Below are 20443 nucleotides of genomic sequence, written 5' to 3' on the forward strand. Positions count from 1 at the left end.
CTCATCCTTACTTCCCAAAAAGTTCAACCTTATTATTCAGTTTGATAAGCCCATACTCTATCTCGCTGTTCTGCACAAGAGATGCCTGTCAGAGCTTCAGGAACAGCAAGGACAATTCTTTTAAAGGTGGGATTCTCAGGGGAAAGACTCTGAATTAAGCAGAATGTGCCATGTAGGTTAAAGCACCTTCAATTTGTCATCCCTTCTGAGGAAGCTGACAGAGCCAGAAAAACTGCATTTAGCAGACAATTTGCTGAATTCCTCATAGGAAAGCTTTTCCCTACTCAGCAACAGATTTAATGTAATTTTTTTTTTTTGTAAAGCAGAATATTAATCAAACCTGCTGCTTTAACTCCTTCGTATGTGAATGTGCTGACAAACTGTGACCCCTGTCAGCTGCCTTTCTGGTTAGTGATGTGCATTTATGGGGTTACTGGAAGTCGGGATTTAGCCATTGTTTTTGGCTCCAACCCTCTCCATTTAGCCCTGTGGACTGAGTTTGTCAGCTGCCCTCTGGGAATAGGGTTTTCTCATTACTTTTTCCTTACACCTGACAAAAGGCCAAGTTTCCATCTTGTCGTGGCTGCTGATACTGCATCGTGACAGCACTTGCTGACAAATTATTTTTCAGTCCTTATGACAGAGAGAAGGCAGAAAATACTAGTTTAAAAGCAGATGCTAAAAAATGGAAAAAACAGAAAGTCTTGTACAGTACCTCTACGTCCCTGCTTCTGGCAACTTCAGCAAAGTTTTCTTGCTGTTCTAGAGTTTTATCCACCTTGTCATCGGTCATGCAGAAACATCTTAACCGTGCTTCAATGGGATCATGGGATTTGGCAAACACCACAAATTTGGCCATGTAGGGGACACAGATAATTTCTCTGTATACTTGCGAAGCAAAAGTAACAGATTCTTGTGTCTGACGACAGTCTATCAACCAAAATCTGCAAAAGAAAATGAAGAGCTGTGCATCAGCAGAGAAGGATTTAAGAAATGAAATTCCATGTTTCCCCATCCTGGCAGCATTAGCTGGTAACCACAGCAATGGGAGATAGCAAGTCAGATTAGAGTAGAAAAAGAATTGTCACTGTGGTTTTTGTCTCCCACCCAACCTAAAGAAAATAGCAGTCAATTCCTTACATACAACAGCAAAACCTATGGTCTTTAGGTGAACATAAATTACTGTGTGCACTGTGCAAAGTTGCATGCAAAATCAAAAATTATTCCTATGTGAATTTAGTCAGCAAGCATTTTCCAAGAAGTAACACATCCTGCCGTCTTTCCCAGCTACCACTTGAGTTCCTCTGTGGAGCTGATGTCTTTTCTTTTCAATAAAATCCATTATGTGGGTGGAAAGCTCAAGTTTCCCAGCTGGCAGATGAAGGCCAAAGCCAGGAGAGGTCAGAGGCAGCTCAAAAGCTGCTCTGATCTATAGGGATGTTATTCCTCACGGTGGATTACATGGCATTATAACCCCAAAGCACACCTTTGGAGTGTGACTGCTCTGCACTTACTCATTTGCAGCTGAATAACAGCAAATTCCGTGTCGTGCTCATCTTTAGAATGCTTAACAAATGCTCTGCTCAAAACCCCAGGCTGCTGACATTTGCAAGAGGGAAAGCATGTGTGCTACAGAAAGGCCCTGCACACTGATCCTTTCCTTTTCCTGCGTGGGAGAATTATGCTGTGCTGGACTCCAACTGGAGAGGCCACATCCTCTGAGAAACCACCAGATGCCTCAGCGATTTGCTGTCAAACACCAGGGGCTAAAAAGCCCCAACAGATATTAAGTCTTTTAAAAGCTGCAGCCCAGGAAATGGAAAACAAATATTGCGCCTCCAAGTCTGCAGTGCAATTCACATGGCAAATATATCTCTTTCCCAAGCTCGTTTTGGACCAAATTAGTTTTATGAATGGCAAAATTGTTATCCATCATTAATGCTTAACTAGACACAAAAAAATTACTGTGAATAGTGAAGAGTCAGAAATTAGATGGAAAATCCCTCTTGTTAACTGTACCAGCATTTCAAATCATGTTTGGGGCAAAGTAGATAGTTGAACATTCATTTAAATTCAAAAGAACAGGCAGAACCCATTAAAATCTCTACATGGGACCCTGCCTGTATCACAGATCATTAACAATAGTAATCTATTTTCACGTCATCATCAGGATTATGAAAGATCCACTGCAAAAATGGATTGTAGAACCATAAAGTGTCACCCCTCATTCTGGCTATCACCTGTAGTTCCCTGCTGCTGAGGACTTGACAGTTTTGGGGATTTGGACCTCTCAAACTCTGCATCTTGTTTCCACATGTGGATCTTAAATTAGCCTTTAATTCGTGCCTTTGCACAGACCTCTGCGGCAGCAGCACTGAGAGGAACACACTGAAAGATCTCCCTCTTGTGGCCACTGCTATTACAGAGCAATCTTCAGCTACACCGAACAGAAACGGGCATCAGCAAAGCAGCCAGTTTATCGGGAGAACAGCCCTTTCTGAACTGAGAAAGGATAAAAAATAGTACTTTATTTCACCTAAAGATAAACTGGAGGTTGGAATGCAAGAGCTGATCTCATTTTAACACTGAGTACACTATTTCAATAAATAACAAGCCTAATTAACATCAATAACTGCCCTAGACACTGAATGTTTGCACTGAATTTCATGGCAAGTTAGCCATGACTTTTTAAACTGTTTGCTGGAGCACACAGCCTAGATGGAATGCTTTCCTGGTCAGGGATTGCATCTCCTGTTACAGAGCAGGAGACTTTCGGGCATTTCTGTGATACGCATCATGGGCACAAACTAAAATACATACATACATTCACATATATTCTTCTTTTTTAAATGAAAATCTGTTTCAAGTAAGAGAGCAGTTAAATCTCATCACAAGAACAGATGCACGGAACAGATGCTTCTAGACCTCAGTTTGGCACACCTACAGGCCCTTTGTGCCTGTCTTCTCAGTTTTGGATATTCTGCAAGTAATACCTCTTACGAGATATGTAGTGACGTACTCAAATAAGGGATTTCTGTTTCCATGCACCTCAGTTCATTCTACTCTCCAAACTAAAATAGTTTAGCAGAAATATTTGTGGAACAAAGGCATGTATGTGAGAGCATTCCCATAAAAGTCCCGTTTGGTTGTGTGTACCTGGCAGACACATTTGTTGTGAAGGAAACACATTCATTAACAAATGTCAGTGGTGTTGTCCCAGTGATGTCTTCCCATTGGGCAGGAGTGGTTCCTCCTGAAAATGATAGAGGTTTAAAAATAAAATCAAAACTAAGTAAGTCTTCAGACTTTTTTGCTTCTAATAAATTCTTGAGAGCTTTTAGTTGCCAGGAAACCAGTAAAAATCCCAGATTATTATGATTTCTCCTTGGGTCCACATTATTCCACTAATGCTAGTAGGACTGGAGTGGCCTACCCCGAAAAAAACAAGTGCCCAAACGATTTTTAAGTGATGAGCCCTGCAGCACAGAATTAAATTAATTTATTTAAATGCTTGTAGCTCATTTCTGTCTCTTAACGGAGACTGAAGCAGATGCCAATCACTTAGGAGCCATGGCAAATCAAGTGTTTAACTCCAGTATTTTCCTCCTAAGCATCCTGCAACATTAACATTAAGTTTGTACTACACTTAGCCAGGCAGAGGTATGCTGGTTCTCAAGAAACAAACTGTAGGGAAAGCACAGAAAACCCATCAAACCCAAAGTCTGTGATTACATTACACATCTCTTGTTAGTGCAAACAACAAATGTTATTTCTGGTATAAAGGAATTGTTTGGAAAGTAGCTTATTTTCACAGCTTCTTGCCCCAGTCAGGCTTCCATCCAGCTTCCCCTGGGTGTAATCAGTTCAGCATTCCCAGCCCCTGGGGACTGACAGTTTCAGAATGCACATGGAGAGCTCCAGGACTGGCATCTTACCTGTTATGCTGCATAGTAACCTTAGAGTGGGTGTGTCACCTCCATAGCCGTTCATGAGCCCATCGCTGGAGGCCTTGGGCACGGGGATCGTCATCGTGATGGGCTTATGGAATTTCCTCCTCCTGGGCTCCAGTGTGACTATGGGGCTGAAGGTAGCCTTGTTGCCCAAAATCTTCTTTGTAAGTTCAGTGTGCATAGGTTGAGCCTTTTCAAAGCAACAGGAAGTAACAGAGCAGTTACTTGAAAATAGTTTAATGATGTGTAAAGAATTGGGTCTGTATATTTCCCACAAATCCCTCAACTTTTCAAATGGCACGATTTCCCAAGAAAATCTGCAGACAGAAGAACTGACTGCCAGTGAGAAGGAGAGACCTCACTTTCTCAACTTTCCCATGCCTGCCTCTTCTACCTATCACCTTTCTTGTTGCTCATCAGATTTTTACAGCATTAATTTAAATTCACTTAACCAGTAGCAAATGATAACCTGATCACTTTTTTCCCCTAAAAACAAACCGTTCTATGCTGTTTTATGCTGCTATTCAGCTGATCCCAGGAGATTTCAACAAGCACAACCTCCTGGACAAGGTAAATCGTGGATGCATGCAGCAGGAGGACAGGATGGAGACAGAGGAAAGACTTCTCTCACTGTGGGGAGTGAATTGCTACACTGGTTCATTCACACTGAAAAACTGTACATTTAATATTAGTAGCGTGTTTAATTATTGAAGCACTCTGTACTTGTCTGATGCCTTTCATAAGAAGTATTTAGGAAATTCCATGACCTACACGAATATCATCATCACCAAAATTTCTTCCAAAAGTTATACGGACAGTTAATAGACTAGACTCTGAACTAACTGGAAAACCCAAAGCTTCACCACTTGCTTTGAATTTTGCATGGATTTTTTTCCTTTATTACTTTTACTGGAAGTGTTGTAGACAACATTTAACATGACAAGCTGAGTATGCTGGTTCTCCATTCGGGAAAGGTGATTTGCCACCAAAAATAAAACCAAAATTCTGCGAATGCTTCCCTGTACCTGGAGGCCGACGCGAATTCTCTTGGTGAGCGCGCCTTCTGGGAAGACTGCCTGCACCTGCGGGACCACGGTGCTGCTCAGCACCCCTCCCTCGGGCCCGATCAGGTTGCTGTCCTGTTTGATCCGGGACACCACTGCGAAGTACTGAGGGAAATCCCGGGTGATGATGCGGCAGATCCGCTTCTTCTCAAGCTCCTCTGGAGTGTCAAGTACTGAGGGCCGAAGAGGGGATGGTCAGAAGAGCAGAGTTTCTTAGATACAGTACAACCACCTTCAAAAACGCACTCAAGGTTTTCACAGTTTTGAGCAATTTACACGAAGTATTTTGTCCAGAAATAAGGGCAAAAGGAAACACACCCCTGTGTTCAGCTAAACCAGAGCAGTCAAGAAAGGACAGACAGACATATGGAGCCATGAAGTGAAAGCAGCAAACAGATCACATTGTCAGCACCTCTAAGATCAGCAGCCAAACAAGCCAAGGGATAGGTTCCAGCCCCTTCTACCTCACCTATTTACCATGTCCTGAACTAGTATCGACAAAACAAAACTTCAAAACACTATCAAAATATGAGTTCAGCTTTAATGCTGTGAGTTGTCTTGTTTACTTTGGAATGTGTGAGGTTTTTTTGAAAAAAAACCAAAACAAATTAATAACAACTTCTGCAGCTCCTAGAGAGCCCGAGGCCCTTCTGTTCTCTCAGAAAGCAGGAATACCCGTGACTGGCATTTCCTCCCACACATGGAGCTGCTCTGAAAGAATCAGTATGGTAATTGCCTTGTTTTGGAAAGATGTTTGCTATGGAAGCTTTTTGTTTAACTCTACAAGAAGGAACAGGGGAAAACAAAAGTCGGGAGTCTTCACAAAGGGAGACATCCTGTCCTACTGCTTCAGCACCCCTTGCAAAGGGAGAGAGCTGCTATCCCCAGGGTACAGGAGGAACACAAGAGCAGGATAAGAAACCAAGTGCCTCTGGATACCTTCATCCATCCCATTCAGGATTTCGTTCAGTTCATCCTCAGTGTATTCACAGAAATGCTCCTTCCAGCTGTCCCCGTTCTCGCTGCGCAGGATCACCAGCTCTCTCTCCTTCCCACGCAGGGCAGCAAAATGGGGAATCTCCACAATCACAGGCCTGGCACAGCAACACAGCACATTAAAGGCACACGGGAGAGAGGAAGAAACAGGATTAACAGCAACTCTATTCAGTCTGCTACAAAGTGACCTGGAGTTCTACCTATTCAGCTGGAATACTTTGGCATAATCCTAAACTAGTAGGCCACTAACACAGACTAGATTGTTACAGGGACCCAGTAAGTGCTGAAGGACAGATGAAAAAGTGCATTCACCTCTTTCCACAGTGTGAATGAGATTTGGTAAGATTAAAGTGCTTATCTGGAAATTTGGTGATTGTTTTTGCAAATCCATCAAAAACTCATGCTCGTTTTAGTTGTCACTACTGTCTGGGTTAACCTGTGCAACTTCATTTCAAAGAGAATCTACTGTAATAAGAATAGTGGGACAAATTCTGATCTCACTTATACTAGTGCAAATCAGAATAATTTCATTGCAATCTGGAGGCGATTGTGTCCTGTGCCAATTTCACTTTGTAATTCTATATATTCCAATGAATTTATTCCTGATTTACACCCTGGGAGAGACACAAGAAGTCTGAGGAGATTGTCTGGGTTACTGCTGCAGTATAAGAGATAAGAATTTGCCTTGTTGCCTTGCAAGTCAACATCTGCACCAGCATATGTGCCCATATATATATACACACACACATATACAGCACATATGTGTACATATATTATATCTGTATTGAGATATATATACATATTCTTAGAAATAAGAGAGAAGATATAAAGATATTTGTAGATACACTTCTCTCATTGGAAGACTCACACAGGTTACCAGGTATGTAGTAAATGCCATGTGTTCTATCACGCTGGTGGTATCCAACATATAACTTATTGATTGATCGGTCCTTGATACAAAAGAAACAGTTTAAAATTTACAGTAGATTCTTTTTTTTCTTTTTTTTGTGGTCCCAATCCAGGTTGCTTTGCTACAGACATCAAGCACATAACTAGGAAGATTTCATGCCAAAACAAAAATGAAGGCCACAGTACTTGAAGAAAAAGATACAAACATACCACCAAAACAAAACCACAAACCACAAAGTTTGAAAAATGGTCCACTAAAGGGTTAAGTGTACAAAATTTCAAATGATAGAAAGGGACAATATCATGGGCATAATGACATAAAAAAATCATATTGCAGAAGGAGGAGAAGAATGGGGAGGTCAGCATCCATCAATTTGTTTCAAGTCTCTCCTACCCAAGGAATTTGGTCCCAGGAGGCCCCAGCTGAAGGATTCGGCTGACCAAGCTTTCTCCCTCATTAAGTGGGGGAGGAGCCGTAGGCAGATGAAGTTTACTGAGTACATCCAAAGCAGCAGTGAAAGAAAGAACATAAATAAACTTTATGTATTTTTTGTGCCAGAACGCCAGTGCCACTGTCTGGTCCACAGAGTGGAATTAGGCTGTACACTGAATAAGGTTCCGTCCTAGCCACGACAATTTGGTGACCCAAATCAGAAAATTAGTTTTGTTAATTTAGGATCTTTTCTTTTTTATGGGGGTTTTGGCCATGTACTCAATGGGAGCAGGATCTGGACCTTAGAATGCAACCTGCAAACAGTACAGCAATTCTCTGATCTCACTGCCAGCACAACACCTTGGAAAACACTTCCAGGAAGGGCACAAAGATGTGAGAATGAAAAAACTACACTATATGCTTGTCTTGCAGGGGAGACATTCTTATCAGATAGGAAAACCATTAAAAAAGAAGGGAGACATACTTAAAATCCATTTGTGAGTAACAAAGATAATGGGAAGACTGAATGTGACAGCACAGCATTTCTTCTGCTCTTTAGATTTCTTTCTCCTTCTTTTTAGAAATGACCAAGATGTGAAAAGAATAAGTGGTAGCACTAACAAAGATGGTGGCTCTGATGACTGCCTGTTATATCAGGATTCTAAAGCAACTGAGTTCTTTCCAAATGGATTTAAACTAGTGGTGCTTACAAGCCACTTTTTTTACAATTTCTGAATGAAGTTATTTACTGCATTAGAAGGGGTTCCTTCAATCATCCACTTTTGGATGTCACAGCTGATAGGGAGAATAGTCGGTAAAACAAATCTTTGAAAATACAGATAATCACCGCTTTCAGCTGAAAATTGCTAAAATGAGCTCAGCAGCAGACAAAAATCTGATCTTTCTATGGGCTATGCAGCATAGGAAGAAAGAAACGGCAAAAAAATCCAGAGGTGTCCTACTGTTTAATGTAGCAATTTCAACCCCAGAAAAATCAACAGCTCTGCTCTTCCCTGATAGCCCACATTACCAATATCACAACACAAGACTCAAAAACAAGCTCCTGTACCTTGTGTTGTGTAGCAGGCTTCACATTTGGAGGTTAGATCAACGCAGTACTATTAATTTTTAAAATATAGCATGAACTGCCTTTTCTGGCTGCAAAAGTCTTTTCCCACTGTAATATCACAACAATTATATCCAAGGAGGCACATTAACCATAGCATTGATATTTGAAATACCCACGTTGAACAAAAAGGTTTGCAAATCGCTCCCTGACAGCTGCTCTGCGTTTCACACGACTGCTCTGTTTGTTACCACACGCTACAGAGAACTTCTCAGTCCAAAGGAACCATTTCAGTGCAACGCAAACACAAAAGAGGCTGAAGGTTTCCTTTCGGGCCACGTGGCCCCCCTTACCCAAGGAACTGAGCCCCAGAGGGTCCCACTTCGATGAGGCGGCTGGCCAGCCCTTCTCCCTCCACCATGGGCGGCATGGTGGCCAGCCTGTGGCGCTTCACCAGGCGGCACGTCACGCGCGTCGGCGCCGTGCACTTGCGCGGGGGGATGATGATGCGCAGCCCGTTGTGGCGGCAGCCCCGCATGGCGCCGCCGCGAGCGTCCACCATGAAACTCACCAGGAAGCTGCAAAATCAGGGCAGACAGTGAGACCCAGAGCACAGCACCAACTCCCTCGGTTACGCTCCACATACGTACGAATGACGTACGTAATTAGAGCTCTTGCTCAAGAGGTACAATGAGAAAAAGCCTTTGTCCCATGTGAAGCACCAAATCATGCCGAGTTCATTATTAATTAAACTGGCAACTACTACCCAATAGTTCTGCACAGAAAGTCTTACGTCACAGGGCTGCTGCTGGTAAAATATCAGCAGACACCAATAAAATGTAAACACGTGTACCCATTGAAAAGTGCAAATACTGCTACTCTGCACCTGCAAGTTGGCACTCTTTAAATACTTCATGAGCAAATACATCTTATGGAAAAAAATTATTTATTATTCAAAAATATAAAGCCAATTCTGATTGGATGGCTCAGATTTTTTAGGTCTCTTTCTTTAGATTCTCAATATAATTTTCTAGTAATTTGATAAACTATAATTTATATAATTTACAATTTTTAGAAAAATGGGTTTGGATATTAAAAAACCATCAAATTTCATTATGGGATGCATGAATACAATTCATACTCCATCAGTGGGGTTATCATCTATTTATATTAAAAAACCCCATCATGTCTTTGCGGTTTGAAGGCAAATTTGGGGGTTTGGTCAGATTAGAAGAGCTAGAGTCACTATACAGATGGTTTACTTAAAGATTTTGGGTTTTCTGTGTTACCTTACACAGCAATACAACCCACTGGAAAACTTAGTGATGCAGAAAGTCATCTGCAGCCATGTACCTATGCCTCACATAAGGAAAATTATTGATTCCTTTTTATTTAAAAGGAAGGAAATTTTAATTTTGTTTGGAATTTCTCTAGGGCTGAATTTTTTGTTGTTCCACATATACTGACAGGTAGATTCTGACAGACTGAGGACATTCTTGGGGAAGGTGTAGAACTACTTCAAATTTTTTCTTTTACTGTTTGATTACAGGATCATGCCTGATGTGGGACGGTAATGTCAGGTTGCTGGAAGTGAAAATAAGAATAGATGAGACAGAACGGTGTCAGGCCTACTTCTAGCCACTAATATAGAACCAGCACAATGGGGAGTCGCAGAAATGCTATTGAAGGACCTGCAATAGAGAAAAGCCCTTATAACAGGAGTAACAAACACAGGGATTTTTCCACTGCCCCCTTGACCGTTCTGTGCAACAAACATTGCATCCATTCACTGTCCACACAGCTACAAGAATTCCACATGCTGTAAAAACACAACACTCGACACACCGTGCAGGTCAGAGATGGACGATGGGAAGGAGCCACAAGCGCCAGTCGGAAGCACACCATGCACCACGGATGCCAGTCTGTCTCACACATGCAGGCTCCTAGTCTACTGCCATTCAGATACCTCTAGGCTTTGCTTAGGGCAAAACTCTGGGTAGTACAACCATTAGCTCATTCCTTAGAGGTTGGTGTTTCTGTGGTTTTAACAAGGGGGAAAAAAAGAAAATGAAAACATTTTACAGCTTCGATAATCTGGGGATTTGTTGAGAAAAATGGGAGCTTCCTTCACAAAATACATCCTTTGTACATATTAGAGCACAGATGAAAAAAGAGCTTAAGAGACACTAAATGCTCAATTGTTGCACTAATGCTCTTGGGTTGTGCAATGTCCCTGAAGTACATGAAGAAGTGTTATCAAAACGGTTCTGCGTGATGTTTCAGAGAACGTGTCCAAGTCTCCAGTACAATGGGTGTGTTTGAGGCAGTCAATGACACTGCTGGAAGAAGAGTTTCTCATTTTAAAGCTGCTGCTAAGAGCAACACAAACACTCCTCCACAACTCCCAGAAGCTAATGAAATCTCTGACTGAATTAAAGCAGCATCCACACTTCTCATTGTGTAAATTGTCATGAACACAATATTTAGGATTCAGTTATTTTCATTATTGACGTAATACTCAAGACTGTATGCTTTAACACCTGTCCATCACTAAAATATTAGTGCTGGGTCACCTGCTGTCCCATGCTCTACCTTAGCTTATCTCCCTACTTGCCTCAGCAATGCCAAACCTGCTGTTCACTGCTAGAACAGTGACACACCAAAGGTGAGGATCCAAACCGAGTCATCTCCCTTCCGCCCCTTCTGGGTTCTTTGCTCAGTATGGTTCCAACACCTTCTTTCAGTTTGGGTTTACTGAATGTGCCTGGTGGGTCAGTAAATCTATCACAAAGTCTATCTCACTTCACTGGAACCAACCACAGCTCCAAGGAGTGGAAAAATAGGCAGATCTAAGTCTCATTGGGAGGTGGACACAAAGATAAGAGTTCTAAGATAAAACCACTAGGATATTATTATTATTTACTGTAAAAACAGATGTTTCTGTCATAAAGATCTAAGGTTGTGATTCAGACAGCACAGAAAGATTAGTGCCAATTATCACTGTAACTATGGAGGAGCCAGTTCCCAAACCCAGCTATAGAATACTATGAAATTGCTGGGAAAGAGATTCTGGAGAACTAGCATGATTGTAGTGCAAAATAAAGAAACTGAAGGGGAAAGTTTGTGAGCTTTAGACCTGTAGCATAATCCTGGAAGGACAGAACACTGACACAGGGTTTGCAGACACGGAGTATAAAAATGCATCCTTTTCCACTCTACCGCTCTGCTTATTTCCCACCTTTTTACTACATTCATTTTATCATCCATTTATTTAATCCAATTTATTTTCATCCTTTTTTTTCTTTTTAAATCAGCACATTTCACATAATTTTGGTTACGCAAGAGAGTGAAGCAAGTAGTTCATAAGAAAGCCTTTTCTGAATCACAGCAGCCTCTTATCCTGCCTGTGTGCAACACTACAGGACATCTGGCCATTGCCATTCCAGGACTGGAAAAGTTTTTCCCTTCTGAAGGAGTGTGTCTATCAATATACAAATAATTCATACAAAATTAATGCATGACATAAAACACTTTTTCTAAAGTGTGCATTTAGGAAAGTGAAAAATTTGCATGACTAATATAGAGTAAATGTTAAATTCAAACTAATTATTTTTTTGCCCACGCACACACATTATTTTTCCTCTTCCACCTCATTACCAAGTGTTGTTAAGTGACGAGACTGAGACAGGAAGAGAATGTACTCAACAAACAACACTAGCAGGGATAAATGGCAGATGAAGCCATCACTATGGGAAGTGATACCTCATCATGCTCAATTCCCACCACCAAAAAGAAACTAGTGCATAACACTAGCACATGAACAACCCTAACATCCCATACACTCCCTGAAGCCAAGCAGCAAACTCAGACCTTACTCCACGTTCCAACTACATGGAGCACTACTACAGCACTATCAGCCACCTACATACAGAGAGTGAAAGGAAGAGGGATCATTAAAAAGAAACACAAATGGCAGAGAAGAGTACAAGAAGGGGAAAAAAAAGAAAGAAAACCCCAGTTAATAAAAGGGACTGAAGGAACTTGAACTTAAAATTCAATTAAGTGATGACTCAAATGAAAGCAGATTGCAGGTTAAAGCTGCATTTTTCTCAGTACTAAGAGAGCCTTAGGGTAAGTTTCATTTCCAGTTTTAAAGGTTTTGTTAGAAATTAAGCATGACACAACCATGTGATCCTGGCAGTCTTGCAAATTGGATCAATACTGAGATTTCCTGAGCTTTGGCAAGGTGGCAGCACAACATAATAGCCAAATTGGTGAAACAAATCAGGTTTGGGAAAATCATTGCCTTCTCTCTTTTAAAGAGAATGAAGGGGAATACAGAACTACTTTTCTAAAGAAAAAAAACAAGTACAAAAGCAATTATTTTGCAGGAATCAGTTACCGACTGCATAGGAGTCTATAGATGCTTCTGTTTAATACACAGCAGTCAGCTCAAGCATCATCCATTCTTTCTCAATTTAGCAATCTTACTCATAAATTAATTACAGAGGCCATTTCATTCTCTTCAATTCTAGAGCAATTAAGAACTACATGCTTGCCACATGAAAGATATATCAAATAACACTCGCTATAGTGGCCTTGTGGTTGAGTACATACACAAAAGCCCCTGAATCCTTCAGGTTGTTTCCTTCTATAGCAAGTGAAGCAAACAGCTCTCAGGGCTTTTCTACTTGATCAAAACAGAAACAAAATATATGCATTAGGTAGAAGGGGAAAACAGCTGGGGTGTATTTTCATGAAACATTTGCGTTTCAGGTCTAAGCCTGAGTTATTGCCTGTGCCAATTTTATTCATTTAGAATTAACTTGGTTTTATTCTGTACTTATTCTCATGTGAAAGATACCAGCAGGATGAACAAAGGCACCAGAAACGGGATGTGTCAGTGCTGGAGGGGGTGAAGGAAGCTGCTTGTTGTGTGCTTTGTGAGGAGTCCCTGTTGTGTCAAGAGCTTTGCAGAGACAGAGTTTCAGGTGGGTTTCAGTTTCAGCTGCGACCGCAAGCATGGGGGCAACTCATTCTGCAAAGTCATCAGGAGAGCCATGCAAACCCAGCAGCTGAGGGGGCTTTCTAGGACAGGCACCAGTTCTTGGAACACACAGAATCAAACTACACAAAGTTTCCACCACCACTTCCATACGCTGGGCTCGGGGACAGTTGCTCCTCCCGAGCAGCTGGGCAGGCACACATGCGCTCGGCAGATAGCAGGGAACAAAGCTCCAACCAGAGCATACCCGGTGTAGACAGTCAAAAATTTCTCAGCACACATTATCTCAATTTATAAAAGAAACTGGGAAACAAGGAGATAGCAGCATTCAGTGTTAGTCGCAGTGTGAAGCAGCAGAAACAAACTCAGGGTGCTTCAGCCATCGGAAAGTGTTCAGTGGGAGAAGGAAATCGGAGAGAGGCTGAAACTCAGAAAAAAGGCCTTGATCCAGCTCCCACTGAAGTCAACAGCAAAGTCATTCAACTATCTCAGAGTGCTTTCCAGCAGGCTGCAACTACGCCATCCAGAAACAAGGCAAAATTCACATTCCAGGAGGACAAAAAACATGATCCTAACATAGGAAACTGCTACAATATTAACTTCCAACAACATTCTCTTCAATGCATTAGTTAGCTGCTGAGAAATTCTGTGACATGGCCTAAACATATGGGTTTGCAGTTTAGGGGTTTAATTAGCCACTTTATAATTTTACAGAGCTGAATATTTAAGGCAATTTTCACCTTTCTAGGATTAGGCTGAAGCAGGTGGATAGGTACTGTGCCAATTAACACTCATTTTGCCAAGGGAAGATAACCTCCTCTGGGAAGGTTCAATTTCAGGTGTTCTGCGTAGGATGTAATGTGCCAGTGGTTCAGGCATTGACCGACCATCACACAAAAAAGAGGTGTGGCATGAAAAAGAAGATATACTAAGTCTGGGCTGTATTCTACTAGTTTAAACATGGTGGCACAATTTAAAAAACGTGACTTAGAGAGTGGCTCTGCAATATTCTTTACACAGACAAGTGAGATAAAAGGTCCGCTTACTAATATAATTACAGTGGTTTGCATTGAATTATCTGAGGGGGGCTACTTCTTTAAATGTTAATATTAAACCACGCCACCAACAAAGAAAAGATATGGTTAAATACATCAATGGTTAAAACAGGCTAGGATGGTACAAGGAGCTTTGTTAAGACTTGTTGCAGTGGGCTTATGAAGTGTCCAGAATTGCTTTGTTATAGATGCCCAAGCAGATGGGACAAAGCGGGCACTTACTGTATAAGACAAGTCGTGCCATACATAACTATGACTGCTGGTTAGATTTTATTTTTTTTCTCTTGGCTAATGTGCACTATCAAAATACTAAAGCATCCTGAAGTGAGGTAAGAGGAGAGGATAAAAAGGGTGGGTGAGAAGTGCAATGTATTAAAGAAAGAAATTATGCAGAAGTTCACCTGCTGTTGTCAAGATCAAGACATGGAGAAGAGCATCTGCAATAGAATAGATGGTTTAACATCAAAAAGGAACAGAAGGGGAGGAAAAGAATGAGTTAAAAGAAATACTGAAATACTGGAAAAATGAAACAGATTTCTAAAGCAAACACATGAACATATACATATATATGCATATTCCTCACACGTGGGAAGGTAGGAGTGAGTATGGAAAACAAGCCTACGTGAACAGCCTCAGTTCCAAGTGGCCACTACCAGTACAGCAGTGAAACTAGAGGGATCTGGTTTCTCTATGTACATCCTCACACTGGAAGGCAGACACCTAAAACACACAGCTGGATTCCAAGTAAAACTTTCAGAAGCAGATAAAAGGAAATGCTGCTTGGTTTAGGTATCCATATCTAAAATGTTGACAGTGGGATACCACAGGGTAAGGAACCTAAGGTAATTCCAGCCAGTATACCTGAAAGCACAATATATCATGCTTTTCTTTTCTTCAAATCCTCTATCAATACATTGTTCTCCATTCCATTTCAACATGTTTCTTGTCCTCCTTTTTTTCTACAAAACAACAAATTTCAAACTCTCATTTTGACCTGTTTAGGCTCTCAGTAATCACTTAGTGTCACATGGACAATTAGTTTTCCAATGTCCTTTTTCATTATATGGATCTCCATTGCCATTTTCTTACAATGATATGCTTTGCTATTAATAAAACACACTCACTGTTTTTCCTCGTTGTAACTTTCTGAACAAAGGCCATAAAGCTGAAGCATAATTTGCAATCATTTAGACTTTCAGATTTAAGAAATGACTATCAGCTGGTCGCTGCCAGGTCCTGTTTCCATAACGATTTCCAGGAAATCAATCTCACATCGGGAAAAATACATTATGGATTCAAAATACAACACTGGAAATATATTTTGTTTACCTTGTTAGCAAGGATCCAGCCTCCTTTTTTGCAGACATGCAGCTAAGAATGATAATTCACATTATTTGTCACGGTACGAGCTGCCCAATCCCGCTTCTCATTGATGGAAATAATGACTTCCAGCAAGATAAACTCACTAATAATATCCCAACCATGTAATTTATTTCCAAGATACAAGTAGTGACACACTCTGACCCATCCATTAGTCAAACAGGAACTTCTTCAGCAAATTATACACAAGAAATCAGGATCTTTCCTCAAACAGGAGTTTTGCTGTGAGTCAGAGCTGGAAAACCTGCAGAGCTGCTGCAGATTTGCTCTAGAACACAATACCAAGTCAATATCATAGCAGGGACCCAAAGCTCCTTGCTCACAGTGCCATGATCCCGACAACACGTCAGATTTGCTCTCTTATCTACTGTGCCTCTACAGAGCTGGCAGAAAAAATCTTAGAAATATAATCTATACAACTAATTTCACTGCATCACCAGAACACAGGTAAGAGAACAACATAGTTTTGCACATCATTAATACTTTAAAGATCTTACAGTCACCCTTATCTTTACCATTCATGCATATTCTTATGGGAGATAAAAATATGGTACTGCCAAGAAATGTCTAAATGCTGCAAATCTTTCAGCCGAGTGATTTTTTTTGTCTTCCAACTTAATAAAAATACACATGTTCTACCACAATAGCATATTGTGTGGCATGAGACTAAAACTGTGAAACATATTTGCATTTATGTAGGCAGTAGTTCTGTCTCTCACATTCCAGCAGGAGATTATAAATAATATCCCCTAATATCAGCATCAAAGTCATAAAACTCTATCCTATTGGATATTCAGGCCCAAACTTTTGGTATAGTCAGAGATCGTTAACTTTGCTCCCTATGTAAGATCAAGTAATTTTATGAGAAGAAGAAAATCTGATTTGCTTGAAAGGGAGTGTAAGTGCAGGAATTGATATTTTTTTCATCAGCCGAAGTAGGAAACTATCTGGAAACTGTCAGCTGTGTAAAATGACCAAGAGACCTTTAAATTGAGATTTGGAGTCCCACAAGACCATTACCTCTTAGGAGAGAAATATTTTTGGGGTTTCAAAATGGTTGCCAAAGACTCTGACCAAAGAACTTACTACTTCTTCCTTCCTGATGAAATTATCAACATATTGAAGGAACATACTGAAGTTCTAGTTAACATTTAAATGGATGGTTAAAACATTTTCCCTTCTGAAATTTCAGACATGGAAGAAGATTTGGTTAGTTATGCAAAGGCTGAAATATCTGTGAAGTTCCACATTGAGTGAACAGCTCTCTATGAATTTATCCTTTTGCCTGGAGGTGTTACACTGTGATCCATAGGAACACTTCCCTGCAAAGGGAGATCAGTAAGAACCCTACAGTAATTTAGGGCTCACCACTGGAGTGGTGCAGGGAAACAAGTGTCATTTCTCTCCTCAGATTGTACAGAATACAAACTTACTACATCTGTGACAATTACTGTCCAATACTTTGCTGATGCGCTATTTCTCAAAAATACCATTTGAATTCAATTAATTTTCAGTGTCTTGGGAAAAACCAAGACCACGCCCATTGCATAGGACCACTGACAACGTTTATCTAGGATTTCCTTGAGAAGTCTAAGAGTTTCCTTTTGTGATAGGTAGCTACTACTTTTCTGCATGCCCTAAATATCAGCAGTGCTGCTGCTTCATAAGAACCCACTAACAGCATGTGTCTGCATGTGGAGGGGAGTGTGGCTGACGACAGGGTTATGAATCACAAATACATTTGTTGTTCCAGCAGAGCGAGTGCAACCATCATGAACTTCTACAACCATTTCACTTTTAAAATAAGGTCTTACAAGCAAAGCTCCAGTAGTCATTGCACTTTTCTAAGAAAACAGATGCATCCCAATAGTTTATGATAACGTAATGACTCAGACCAATCTAAGCAAGATAAAAATGGAATGTTGCACAGTCTTTTTCAAAGGCTGAGGAATTGTTTCTAAAGACTTCTTTATTACAGTATTTAGTGTCAGGTTAGTGTGTATATATAGAAAGAAGAACATAGTTTTTGTCGTGTTAAAATCCACTATTTCATATAAGGCTCCAGAGAGTGTTGCTCCTATTAAAATCATATATTTTATCCTACCACTAGCATCCTGGCCATCCCAAAAGATGGGAATATCACTCATATTTAAAAAAAAACCCCAACAAAATAATTGCACACCCAAGAAATAAATACTGCTCTTCTAGAAAGTATATAATTCATCCTCTGCACTCACAGGAAAGACCTACCTTTTGGAAAAGGCAAATTCATACATCCTTTGGAAAAAATCTGTAAACTCTCTAGGGTTAGAATAAAGCACCAAAGCAATTTTAAAGCTTTCATACCTGCATATATATATAAACAGATACATACTTTACATATTAAGAATTTTCATTTCATTTGTTAGTTTTGGAGATCATGAGAAGCAAATCCAAACAGCGCTGGTCACAATCAACTACCCCACAATCAGCTAACAAACAATATTATCACCTATGTCACATGAGTAAATATGATCTTGGCTGGCCCTGCACTTTGACCTGCCTTATGCCAGACAGTGAGTGTGCCTAATACAAATGCTTACAAAGAGTCAGTTGTACATGAAGAGAGTGGTCAAATATGTGCAAAGCACGTGATGTTTAGGTTGCTTGTCTATTTACATAATTTAGAAGGCCAACACTAGAGCTGGTGCTCACCTCAACCACTCCACCAGCATGGTAAGTACTGACCATCTGGAGTGATTAAACACTTGGTGTCAATCATTATTAGCTCTGAAAGGCATCGTATTTATTGCTCCATAAAATGCACACAAATGCCTGTGTGTATATGTAATTTATCATGTTCATTCCCCTTGAACTTGACTGAGGGCTCAGTGACTTGCAGTGGTTTCAGTGAATAGTCTTGACTCAGGCTTGCTTGGTTGTCATAGCTTAAAAGATCACAACAATTTATTGGCAGCTCCAGGAGGCAATGAAATAAAATGCAGCTCCTAGCTAAGCATTAGTTGAAGCTCATATCACTGCAAGTACTCTGTTTCTCACTTTGTAGTGTAATGCTAATTGATACACTCACCCTGAATGAATAGGGCTGGAAGAAAGAGCCACATTGTCCAAGATTTCAGGGCCCAAGCTTAAACGATATGAATTCCTTTCAGCTTCTTTGGCCAGAGTTGTTACCTTAGGAAGCAAAATAACCCCATTTTACTACAATGAAATCAATTAATGAACACAAAAATATGATGTATTTTGCACAGTAGTGCCTAAAGCATTTAAACATTTTCTTTTACAACAAAGGAGTACTAATAGCATTAAGATACTAGAAACTCTTACAGTAGCATTTTGTATTTCCCTAAAGTAATCTTATGTTAGTGGTCCCAGTGAAATGAATGCTGTGATTTAACTAAGAAGGTATTTCCTAAACTTTTTTTTTTTAAACTACAGCAGGCAGCATCTTTTAGGACAACAGCTATGATCTCAATATCCCCTGAATGTGCAGCACGATGTCTATTAGCAACATTCAAATATCAGTTAAGATGGAGAATATTAAGAACACAGTCCCTGTGCTATATTCACACAGTTTATCCATTTATTTTGGAATAGAGTTCAATACTGCACAGCTCAGTGTGCCATTAAATATGCCTGAAAAATAGAGAAATTTGTACTCAAATGAACCAAGCAGCATACACCATTACAGTCTCACCAGAACCACTTGCAGTGCGACCTTTCCCTGTTTCCTGATGTCAGCAGCCCAGAAGGGGCTTGGAGAGGTGTGCTCACCTGCTGGCTGGGGATGACCACGGTGTCGTCGATCATGGCGCTGTCGCGCAGGTAGGAGGCGTGGCTCAGCGTGTGGGACCTGTCGGAACTGAAGGACCGCAGGCTGGGAGGTTGGTAGGATGCCAGAGCAATGCATCAGCAGCACACAGGATGTTGCAAAGGTGTCATGACAGATCGAGTGGGAGAATGAGAAAAGCGTGCTATTAGCAACACCATGCAGCTTCCAGGGGCAGCAGAGCACAGTCAGGGGAAACACAAATTTACATGCCTGTGTTGTGCCACATTTCTGACCATGAGCCACAAAGCCTTTTTTGCACTGACCTATCTGCTTCCAAATGCAGAACCTAGAGATAAATCTAGATGACAGCATAGATCATACTCACAAATACTTTAGATTTGGCTTTGTGGCATGAAGGTTTCCTTACGACAAAGAGCATTCATTTCTGTTAAGGCTCTTTGGAGAATTTCTCTGCTGCATCACACAAGCAAACCACTACAGAAAACCAGGATGCTACCACCTGAAGAAAAGCTACAGTGACTCTTTTTGAAGCTTTGTTAGGACCTACTCTCTCCCCTTAAACTGTGAATCAGTAAGCCTGGCATCATCCCCTGGAAGGTACACACAGCAAGGCGAAGTGTGGCCAGCCACAAGCTCCTGTGTAAAACAGAATCCTCCTCTGAATCCCAACAGCATCTGCAGGGAGACAGCCCCAGTGTGAGCACTGATCTCGCTGTAAGTACACAGAGCTCTACAGAGCACTGGTTGCTGTAGCAATGAGAGGTGCAAGGCAGTAAATACGCTGCTTCCAAG

At 40.8% G+C, this 20443-nt stretch overlaps 1 protein-coding gene across 11 annotated transcripts in view; it reads right to left on the reverse strand.

The window, feature by feature from the left end:
• Positions 1-20443, reverse strand: part of ANK2 (ankyrin 2) — a 265077-nt gene that overhangs the window by 41221 nt on the left and 203413 nt on the right. For 6 of the 11 annotated variants that reach the window (XM_088164284.1, XM_088164286.1, XM_088164280.1 and 3 more), the window contains 10 exons: positions 19633-19735; positions 18929-19032; positions 15808-15849; positions 8772-8996; positions 7314-7412; positions 5954-6108; positions 4976-5187; positions 3936-4140; positions 3157-3253; positions 716-944 (listed from right to left, as the gene is read on the reverse strand). In XM_088164284.1, coding sequence (XP_088020410.1) covers positions 716-944; positions 3157-3253; positions 3936-4140; positions 4976-5187; positions 5954-6108; positions 7314-7412; positions 8772-8996; positions 15808-15849; positions 18929-19032; positions 19633-19735 — 1471 coding nt within the window. The remainder of the gene's footprint in view (positions 1-715; positions 945-3156; positions 3254-3935; positions 4141-4975; positions 5188-5953; positions 6109-7313; positions 7413-8771; positions 8997-15807; positions 15850-18928; positions 19033-19632; positions 19736-20443) is intronic. The other 5 variants (XM_088164287.1, XM_088164277.1, XM_088164276.1 and 2 more) reach the window with 2 other exon arrangements.

Source organism: Sturnus vulgaris, chromosome 4, assembly GCF_052056855.1.
Source record: "Sturnus vulgaris isolate bStuVul1 chromosome 4, bStuVul1.hap1, whole genome shotgun sequence".
In the NCBI taxonomy this organism is placed as follows: domain Eukaryota; kingdom Metazoa; phylum Chordata; class Aves; order Passeriformes; family Sturnidae; genus Sturnus; species Sturnus vulgaris.